The sequence below is a fragment of the Polyodon spathula genome, chromosome 25, assembly GCF_017654505.1.
Source record: "Polyodon spathula isolate WHYD16114869_AA chromosome 25, ASM1765450v1, whole genome shotgun sequence".
In the NCBI taxonomy this organism is placed as follows: Eukaryota; Metazoa; Chordata; class Actinopteri; order Acipenseriformes; family Polyodontidae; genus Polyodon; species Polyodon spathula.
In genome coordinates, this window is record NC_054558.1 from 5,476,979 (window position 1) to 5,487,776 (window position 10,798).

The following is a 10,798-nucleotide window of genomic DNA, read 5'->3' on the forward strand; positions in this document are numbered from 1 at the left end:
CCTTTGGAGAGGACGCTTTAGTCCCTGAGCTATGAACCAGGAGGTTAAAGTTACGAATTGAGGGCGTCTGTTTGGAACAGTTTTCTATGAAAAATACCTGAAAACAAGGAGCTTGTGTTTGGGAATCTCCCTGAACAGGATTACTCTGCTTCTAATTCCTCTTACCACTGTCCTGGAGATCTGAGAGCTTTGACTGAGCCATGCACAGGCATCAGAAGGTAGGGGCTTTGTTTGAAACTGCTGTGGAATTGGCTAGCTGTATCTGAAGTTTGTCATTTAGTGGTGGTGCAAACGGTAGGATGTGTGAATATTGTTTAAAAAAAAAAAAAAAGTTTTTCTATTGCACCTTTACCTTTTCATTTCTCATTAGAGAGTTCCATACAACGAATAAACTGAAGGATTAAAATAATAATCTACATTGCAATTCAGTGCAAAACTTGATGCTAATGTATTTGCTTTATATCTGAGAAAATGTGTTTTTTATGGACTATCAGTAGCTCTTGCTGGTTAAATGTGACAAGGTGGAGAATGCAAATCAGCACCTTCGCACACGGCCAGCGAGCATCTTAACCACTATGCAAACCGGCCAGGCTTCTCTGCATGAACATCAAAAACAAGTTGAAGTGTTTTATGTGTAACACTGTGCATGGTGTTTGAAGTGTCCAAACCCTGCCTTGCCTGCACAGGGTGACAAAACTGCAGCATGTATTTGAATCATCTGGTGGAACAAGCGAGTAAAGCAATGCATTTGAAGCCACTGGCTGTGTGTTTTCTACACCTTTGTAGCCCTGCACTTTACATCAGCATCTAGGCAGATCTCAGAGGTCAAAGGGGCTGAGCCTGAATCCTCCCCACCCCCAGCTCCCTGGGTCAGTACACAGACCTGCAGCCAGTGATAAGAACTACCATGGAATGCAGGTGCTGTCAGCCACGCTAAGGGCTTGTATACATTACTGTGAGAAATGCCAGACTGTGGGAAGAAAGCACAGGATAAACAGCTGGGAGATGGGGGGGCTATTATTTAAACATATTTTGCAATAACATTCTGCAGCACAACGCTGGATGCGGTACACAGCACTCGCCAGCACATTGCAGCAGCACACCGAAGCACGCTTTAGTGAGAGCGGTTACTGAGGGTTCTGACAAGGCTCTGTGCAGAGCGGGGTACGGGTGTGCAGGTTAACAAGCAGATGCCCAGTGTGATTCAGGTCTCAGGTAAGAAACGCAGCTGTTTAATTCAGCATTAATCAACTGCCTACGTGCAAATTGCTTTTAGATTTCCGAAGACAGTCTGGAAAACGTCTACAATGTTCTGGATTCAGTTCTCTGTAACATTTTCTAGTGCATTTTTTTCTGGATTTGTTTACATTGTGATGCTCAGGCTGCAAACCAGCTCTTATTGAGAACTCACTGATAAATTGCGTGATGGGGTTCAATATCGATTCCAGGACATGTGAGTGCCACTGGTTGTAATGTTTGTTCCAGATCCACTGTCATTGCTGGCAATGCGCTGCTCGTTCTTCCAGTGTTTGCGCTGTTCTGTGAGGGTCCCTCTCTCTCTCTCTTTCCCCTCTCTCCAGATGCCGTTGTGTGCACTATGAGCTGTCATCCCTGGTCCCGCCTGGTCCACCAGCGCTCCCTCTCTCTCTCTTCCCTCTTCACGGCCAGCCCTCCCCAGGGAGACAGCCCCCAGACCCCCACACAGGTAACGACGCATGGGGGGAGTTGAAGGCTGCACTGTGGGTGTGTGCAGTAAATAACAGAAAGCCTGTTAAATCAGAATGAGAAAACCTATTCCCACTCATACAGAGGGGCCTCAAGTGATTCAACTACCAATCTAGTTGCTAGGAAACCATGTTACTCACAATAAGGGCTGTATTTGGGAGATTGATTCACGCTGTATATAAGGTTACACTTTGTTGAACATCAATCCACGAGGTCTGTAAGAGCTGGAGATTATCCCTGTCAGTTACTGCATGTGTAATTGTGCAATGTTTCGTTTCGTGTCTCTGCTATGCTTTGCAATGCATATATTTTTTTTGTCAGTGCTAGCAGCCCAATCTCCTCACTGCTGTGCTGTCCTGCTTTGTGTTTGTGCAGAGCTGCGGTAACGAGCCCGAGCAGAAGGTGAGCCGGGAGACCCATTTCCTCAGGTAACAATGTCACCTTGACCAGTTAAACAAAAAAGCCAAAGCCCTTCTCTCCTGCATGCCACTGTGATCGCGGTCAGCTCTGTATAGTTTGTACTGTGAGCAGTTCTGTTGCATCTCACATGTGGAGCTGCTGAAAAGAAATCAGCCAGACAAAAGGTGAGTGACAAGACCGGAGACTGCTGCAGTAGCATCCACTTAAAAAGGGCTTGCTCCGTTCCAGAGCTCGCTGTCCTTCTTTGTTTGAAAGAAAACTTCTATACCAGCGCATGGCTCACCTTGTTTTAAGACGGACGAATAATGTTTTCTAGTAAGGAGAAGCTGAAACAGCAGCACAGGGACCTGGACGTTCTCCTCTCCAAAGTGACAGCAGGTAGGATCGTTAACTGTGAGGTGCAGTGGTGGGGAGCTGGGTGCTAGCTGCTAAGCAGGGCCAGTTCTGGGTTTACTGGGGCACCAGGTGCAGTGTGGATGGATCAGAAGCAGAGCTAAGTTTGTTCTTGATCTCTGGGACTCTCTTTGCAGTACAGCTGCATTTTCTTAAACTCAAGCAAATACCTTTGTATAACAGGAGGGATGCAGACCCACTGAGAAGGAGGAAAACATTCATTTCATTATCTTAGCTGTAACACTGTGTGTTTGTTTTTGTTAAGTAGATTTTGCAGTAGATAAAGAACAGTTGGGTTGAATTGAATGGGGTTTTTCTAATATAGTTTTTTTCTGTTGTAGATCTTTTGGGATTTGTTTTGGTTGTGAATATATATTCCTCTTTCAGTCCCTGTGTGGATAATTGTACCACACTGAGCTTCTTATTTATTTAGCTCTTTTATAATGCATATACTGTGTGTTTTTTTTTTCAAAGTTTTGGCAGGACAGCTTCACAGAAGCTATACAATATCAAAACATACATTAAATCGTGACTAAAGGGGATATAAAAAACAAATAAATATACTGTATGTTATGCTTTTATTTCAAATAAATATAAGGTCTTCTCCTCTGTCTGATTCCAGCAGGATACAAAAAGAATTCCTCAAAAATGTTCAACGTCACGAAGGAGCAGGTGAGAGTCCTTTCTCCCGTGGTGCTGGGGTTAGTGCTAATGAAAGAATCGACCGATTGAGATCCTACAGTAATCCCAATGTATTACCCTGCAGAAACACAAGCACTGGCAGACCGCTGCAATAGCCACAGTGACAATACTGTGGGCATTGAAGCTAGCCTCTGCAGCCCTCCTCTTCCCACACCCGGTCTGACTGACCGATCAGTAATAGATTTCAAGCCTAGCCTCTGTCTCGCCGTGTGCCAATCATCCTCGAGTCCTGGCGCCGAGTAAAATGTGGGAAATAAAAAAAAAAAAATTAAGAACCCCAAGCAGTCTCGTCTGAAAGGCGTTACCATTTTCAGCTGTCTGTTTAGGGCATGCGTTTCTGCTGAGCTGCTGCTGCCCTTAATTAGTAAGGCTTGGGGTTCAGGAATGCTGGCAAGGATTTCACAGGTCCTCATCCTTCATGGGAGGACAGCCTGCTCGGCGTGGGCTCCCGCTAACAACCCTGGAAAAGAGCTTTGCCACGTGGCTTGAACTCTCTCTCGGGGTCTTAAAAAACATTCAGCTTTTTTTTTTCAGTCTAGGAAAGCACAATGAAAGTGTTTAAGACTTTACAACAAACATCTAGTGTATGTGAACAATTACATCCACCCCTGCACGTTCTTCGTCAGCCGTTCTTTTTTACAGACAAGCTAACTTCGGCTCTAGACCTTTAGTTTAAGCTTGCTGAGTGGCTTCTGTTATCAAGAGCTCAATGGAAGCAGGGTACAGCATTGCAAACACCGCGCTTAATAACGACAAAGCGTGGCGGATGCTGTTTACAGGAGAGGTTTTATAAGAGAGGCTCCACGAGGCACGACTCTCAGGGACCGAGCAGCTGAGCTGTGTTGCTGGCTCTCCCGCAGGCTCCTGAGCCAGAGGCAGTGCCGGGACCCTGTGACAGTGCGGAGCGGCAAGGGGGCAGTGACGACAGCGATGAGGGTAAGGATCTCCCCACTAGGGGGCCAGCTGTAGGTAAGTGTAGTGATAAATAGGATTTTGAAAACACTGCAGAAAATAATCAGGACAGCTTAGTAAGAAACGTACCTCAAAAGTCTCTCGAAAGAGAATTTCGTACTGCATGCTCTGTATGTGATAAGTTGTATTTCTCTTGCTTTGACTTTTAATGCAGAATAAATGACTGTCCCAAACACAGGGCTCATGCTTGTCTCTTATTTACAGTCCTAACCCCAAGCGTGCAGTAACTTGTTTGCTTGTTCCAGTGCAGTGCAGTCAGCTGGTTTGTCAACCTGGGTTATTGACTCATTTCCTTGTGCAGTCAGCTGGTTTGTGAGCCTGGGTTATTGACTCGTTTCCTTGTTCCAGTGCAGTGCAGTCAGCTGGTTTGTCAACCTGGGTTATTGACTCGTTTCCTTGTTCCAGTGCAATGCAGTCAGCTGGTTTGTCAGCCTGGGTTATTGACTCGTTTCCTTGTTCCAGTGCAGTACAGTCAGCTGGTTTGTCAGCCTGGGTTATTGACTCGTTTCCTTGTTCCAGTGCAATGCAGTCAGCTGGTTTGTCAGCCTGGGTTATTGACTCGTTTCCTTGTTCCAGTGCAGTGCAGTCAGCTGTTTGTCAGCCATTGACTCGTTTCCTTGTTCCAGTGCAGTGCAGTCAGCTGGTTTGTCAGCCTGGGTTATTGACTCGTTTCCTTGTTCCAGTGCAATGCAGTCAGCTGGTTTGTCAGCCTGGGTTATTGACTCGTTTCCTTGTTCCAGTGCGGTACAGTCAGCTGGTTTGTCAGCCTGGGTTATTGACTCGTTTCCTTGTTCCAGTGCAGTACAGTCAGCTGGTTTGTCAGCCTCGTTTCCTTGTTCCAGTGCAGTACAGTCAGCTGGTTTGTCAACCTGGGTTACAGCAGAGATTTTTCTCCAGATAACTGCGCTGAGGACCTCTTGCCTTCTTCCTGGGACAACCTCTCCATCTTAGAACGCCTCAGGCTCAACAGGTAAGGGGGATGAAGATGCTGCAATATAACTCCCTCAGTCTCCCCACTCCATCCTCACCTTCTTTCCGGTCATTAACCAATTGTCTGCTTCCACTATTGACTGGCATCATCTGCAGCCAGTAACAGGATTGTACCCAGAAGAAAGTGCTGATGTGAATTGACCTTGGATGAAGCACCTGTTTTAATATTGCTTTAGTTTTTTTTTCTTTTTTTTCGATATGATTTCACTGCATTCCAGACAGGACGTCATGTTTTGAAGGGAAGGTCTGACTTCACCTTTCTGACTGCCTAAAAAAGTCTTTTTTAATAATAATATTTTTTTGTACTGCTCCTTCAGTGTCCAGCTGACAGAAGAAGAGATAGAGGTGAGTACTGAGTCTGTACTACTGTCTGTCTGTCTCTCTGAGCTGTCTGTCTGTCTGTCTCTTCTTTGAGCTGTCTGTCTCTGCCCCCTCAGTCTGCCTTCACTCACCTGTCCCTGGCGTTCAAGTGTGACCAGTACACTCTGAGGAAGAGGCTGCAGGCAGAGGAGCGGGCGAGAGAAGTCACTGAGGAGAACATTCACCGCGAGCTGGAGGAAGGGAGAGCCACACTGCAGGTAGAGAGAGGGAGAGCAGGGAGGGGCAGTGGCTGAGACAGGTAGCTGGAGGAAGGGAGAGCATGGAGGTAGGGGCTGAGACAGGGAGCTGGAGGGAGGGAGAGCAGGGAGGGGCAGTGGCTGAGGAAGGGAGAGCAGGGAGGGGCAGGGGCTGAGATAGGGAGCTGGAGGAAGGGAGAGCATGGAGGTAGGGGCTGAGACAGGGAGCTGGAGGGAGGGAGAGCAGGGAGGGGCAGTGGCTGAGATAGGGAGCTGGAGGAAGGGAGAGCAGGGAGGGGCAGGGGCTGAGACGGGGAGGGAAAGCCACACTACATGTAATAATTGAAGGGGGGAGTGTAGAGGAATAGAACAGGGACTGAATGAGGCGGAGGAGAGTTTGTCCCCGCTGCAGACAGAGGGGGGCAGGGAGCTCTGTTGTGAGTGTTGCCATGGTACAGAGTGTGTGTCTCTGCAGACTCTGAAGGCTCTGTGTCTGGACAGCAAGAGAAACGAGATCATACAGCAGCTGGAGCAGAGCCTGGAGATCCTGGCCAACACCATTAAGCGCATCGCCAGCACAGCCGAGCTGCTAGGGGCCGTGCATCAGGTGAGAAGCCACAGCGCCTCCTGCTGCCTTGGCAGAGATGCTGTTCAACATGGAGCTGAGGAACCTTCAGGCCCAGTCTGCTGTTTCATACCAGACACCAAGGTCAGATGACTGAGGAAGTGCGAGTAAAACAGATCTCCTGAGATTATGGCATGGAAACGGTGAACTTTCAGCAACCCTAATATAGTACCAGATATCATGTTTTAACGCTTTTAGTCCTGGCGGGACCTCAGGGTTCTTAAGGTACTGACAGGACTTTAAAGTCCCATTTACCAAAATATATGTATAATAATAATAACAATAATAATAATAATAATAATAAATAATAATAATAATAATAATAATAATAATAATAATGTTGTCCTGTTCTCTTTTATACTCAGTAAAGGAGTTCCTTTTTTGAATTCTATCTTACATTCGCATTCTTCAGCTCAAAATAATTCAGGACTGAAAGGGTTAAAAGGAAAGCGCGTGTTTGCCAAGAGTGTTTTTCTTTCAGAGCTGCACAGTTGAGCCCTATGTAGTCAATGGCAGTGCAGCGCAGGTAAGACTAACGGAATCCTTTGGTGAGTTACAGTCACTTCCACTCTCTGCCTGTAGGAGGCGAGGGTGAGCCACGCGGTGGAGTTGATGATCCTCCACGTGGAGAATCTAAAACAGCATCACGTGCAAGAACTCTCCGAGCTAGAGGAGATGAAGAGGCTGGTTCAGAGGAACTCCCGCACCCGGAAGTTCAGCGAACCTCAGGGTGAGAGCGCCCCCTGGCAGTCTGGGGGAGCAGGTTCACACTCTCTGACACTCTCAATACGGGAATAGTTATTAGAGGGTTCTGTATCTGCCACAGCCCTCTGTGCATATCCCTTGTTTTGTTGTTAATGTAGAAGGAGACTACATTATCACAAATGCTTCATCAGAAGTGTTTTCATCTCAGATGTTTCTCTGTTTCTCTTAGGTGAAAGCAACATGCGTCAAAAACTGCAGCACCTGAGATCAACCCAGCAGGTAATACAGCGTCGTCTGGGACATGTGGGGTGTGTTTGCCTCTGCTGTCATTCAATTTCAAAATGAAAAAGCCCTAGCTGGTAAGCAGAGCCGGCTAGTGCCCAGGATGCTTCAAATAAACAATTCACAGGGCTTTATAAACTCGTCAATCTGACAGCCCAGCAGATGTTGCTGCTTTCAGACTGCAACAAGCAGTGCTGTGGGTTAATGCTGTATAACACAGAAGCCCTGTAGGGGGTGCCCCTGCGCTTCCACTGGTCCCTGAATGATTTCTGTCCCTCCCGTACAGCACAGCTCCCGCAGGAGAGTGAGCATCGCCGTCATCCCCAAGCAGATGCAGGTAAGATTGACACATCTGCACTTGCAATCCTTCATTTAAAGGCGTGACCTCTTCACTGTCTCTTATAATCACTGTAGAACGACTTATCATCGCAGAGCTTTGAAGACGGTACTTTGAGTTGTGCGCAGATTTATTGTTCAGTGGATTTTTTTTTTTTTTTTTTTTAAAACGTCTGCTTCCTGACCCCTAATCACTTCCTGTGCTGTAGGTCACGGCGTCCGATTGCTGTTCGACCCACTTGAGTGAACTCGCCCAGCGAAAGCGTCATCTTGTAATCTGTGACGCAGTTTGCCTTCAGATGAGGAAATATAATCATTTGACATTTATACACAGAAACCTCTAAAGAGTTCCTTTCAAAAGATTTCTCTTCATGTGTTACTATATTACTCCTGCCTATACTGACCTAGAACAACCGGGAAGTGGGGTTTTATATATTTAAATAGAGATGAGGAATATTTTCATATATCATGAAACGACAATGTGAAAGCAGAACCTGTGCCACTGGCTGTTAAACTTGGCTGGTAACAGTGCCTTGGACACAAGAGCTTTGTGAAAGTGGTAAAGGTGTTAAACTGCTAATTTGGGTTAACAAGGTTTGCATTTGCAAAATACCAGCCCTGCTGAAATGTGTTGCACACTTGTTGCATTGGGTTCCACCATGGGGGTGTGGGGCTTTCCTGTGTTATAGCTCTGCCTTATCCATCTGACTCATAGAGCATGCTGAGGCTTCTTCAGGAAACTGTCCCGTATGTTTTTATATGTATTATAGGAATCATGGAATATCCACCAGTCCCATGTATCTTAAGCTATTTAAATCAGTCAGCACATTTCAATATATCTCAGATGTACACATGCGGTAAGGAAGGCTATTGCTTAGGAGCAGTGATCTGATTTGTGTAAAATTAAAACACACCCCTTTGCTAGACCGAACTGGCTTTCCCTTTCTGAATGAAGAACGTCCCTTCGTTCCAGCATTTCCACAGCTCAGAATCGAGAGGCTCCGACAATGGGAGAGCCAGCGTGGATTCAGATTCAGTACAAGCCACGGTGGATAACGGGCGTGTCAGTCACAGGTAATGAATCGGAGGGCTTTCAGCCCAGGGTTTCCTCAATTGATAAACTTATAATTACAGTACAGTATTCAAAAATCAGGTTTGTGTCTCCAAATATCCCCCAGAAGGATGAGCGGACACCTCTGTAAAGCTAACAAGAAATTTGGGTAAAACAATTAGGTCACATTTTGGCTAGTGCCTTCGTCAGTGTTATAATTGATACCTGCTTTCCCCTCTTCTATTCAGGTGTACTCAGTTCCCGACGGAAGGATCCCAGGACAGCGGTCCCCCCCAGCCACCCCTCGAGCCCCTACCAGCCACGGGACGTCCCGGCAACAGCAGGGAAATGGAGGGGGGCGGGATGTGTTTCAACAGGTACGATGCAGTACTGTAATCAGGCGTGATGCGTGTGTGCTGGAGCCGGGCTGCTGCTTTGTACAGCTCACTTGCTTTCCTGTACTTCAGCAGCTGCCCGGAGGCTTTGCGAAAGAAAAAGAAGAGCCGAGAGATTGTGGAGACGCTGCAAGCAGAGCCGGAGAGAGAGAATACGGAGGACGATTTCAGCGGCGTCACAGAAACGTACGGACCTCGCGAGGAGGGGGGGTACTGCTGAGGGGAACACACTTTTTTTTTGTTGGGGGAGGGGGGACGACTTAGAATCTTCCACCAGAATGTCAAGCGCAGCCGACAGATCGGGAAAAAAAACCAGCGCAGATAATACTGCAGCAAGTGTCAAAGCAAGCCCACTGTTTATTTTGGTCTGGTGTTTATTTATTGCTCAGTAACCCTGATCTCCCTCCCCGTCTTCCCAGGTGTGCACGCTCCCGGAGCCTGCTCCCAGCTCTCCTCTCCAGGCTCCTGCCCTCCCCCTGGCTCCTGCTCTGGCTGCTCCTCGTGATGCTCTCCTGCGTGTTGCTCTGGGGCGTCCTCTCCTGCCAGCTACGGGCCCCCATCTTCGGGCCCTGAGTATGAGGGCACAGCCCCCCCCCCCCCACTCACAGCAGCCTCTGTGCGCCACTTGAAATGGAAAAACATTGTTTCACAGCTGGGGATTTCCTTGGACGTTGCTTAGAAAACCGAACCCAATCCATTCCATTTTTATATAGCGCCCTTCACAGCATGGCATCCCAGAACACTGTGTAAAACCGAGACAAGAGAGTTCATGTGTACAAGCACGGTCAAAAAAACATTTCTCAATTTAGACTCCAATCCAGTGCTTCAACCTGCCAACTGGAGTCCCACAAACGAGGAGCACAACAGCAAAAAATATCTGATGTTTTGGACTTTCTTTATTAAGAAAAGGAATAGAGTCTGTAGTTCTTGGAGAAAGGACGTCCCTAATCCAAGTTATTAAGACAATTCAAATCAATTCTGTAGCTTACTGGTAACCAGTGGAAGGATCCCAGCACTGGAGTGACGTGGAGAAAGACGAGTGTGGGAAAGCAGTTCTGGCAGCTGCGTTCTGGTTTAGTTTCTGAGTTTAGTGACGGGCATGCCAATAAACAAGGACTAGACACTGAGATGTCATTTTACAAGCGCTCCCTAGGAGACAGCAGAGCCAGGCCAGCCTACATTACAGTACATCTTTAGATGGGTGGTGTGATTTTTCCTTTGCCGCTGCTGTAAATAAAAATTCCTGATTATAGTGAATTGCTGTAGCTCCACATTAAAATATCAACTGAGCATCCTTTTTAAATACAGTTTGAAAAAGTACCTTTTGATACATTTGTCTTGTGACACATTTGAATGTAGAAGCAGGTACTTCCCTTCCAGTAGTTCAGCATTAGTCATCCAGGGCTGTTGAGCAGTCATGTGAGTGGGAGGAGCACTGTATCCCTGAGCCAGGTAAAATGGGGCAATTCTGGACCAGAGGAATTCATTAACTCCAAGCAGGGTTCCCAGTCCTGGTCCAGAGGAATTCATTAACTCCAAGCAGGGTTCCCAGTCCTGGACCAGAGGAATTCATTAACTCCAAGCAGGGTTCCCAGTCCTGGACCAGAGGAATTCATTAACTCCAAGCAGGGTTCCCAGTCCTGGA

The 10,798-nt window shown here is 47.1% G+C and overlaps 1 protein-coding gene across 7 annotated transcripts; it reads left to right on the plus strand.

Moving 5' to 3' along the window:
- Positions 1-1,071: 1,071 nt before the first annotated feature.
- On the plus strand, positions 1,072-10,699 carry LOC121299797 (inositol 1,4,5-triphosphate receptor associated 2-like). Of its 7 annotated transcripts, none has more exons than XM_041227870.1 (17): positions 1,072-1,215; positions 1,581-1,705; positions 2,101-2,153; positions 2,462-2,523; positions 3,161-3,210; positions 4,101-4,176; positions 5,110-5,182; positions 5,520-5,547; positions 5,640-5,780; positions 6,235-6,366; positions 6,967-7,114; positions 7,319-7,368; positions 7,658-7,708; positions 8,681-8,781; positions 9,007-9,135; positions 9,226-9,339; positions 9,573-10,699. In XM_041227870.1, the coding sequence occupies exons 1-17, from the start codon at positions 1,191-1,193 to the stop codon at positions 9,724-9,726; spliced, it is 1,512 nt and encodes a 503-aa protein (XP_041083804.1). In that variant the 5' UTR covers positions 1,072-1,190; the 3' UTR covers positions 9,727-10,699. The 7 variants fall into 7 exon arrangements, with proteins under 7 accessions (XP_041083804.1, XP_041083805.1, XP_041083806.1 ...); XM_041227871.1 differs by having other exon boundaries at positions 9,229-9,339; XM_041227872.1 differs by having other exon boundaries at positions 3,164-3,210.
- Positions 10,700-10,798: the final 99 nt, after the last annotated feature.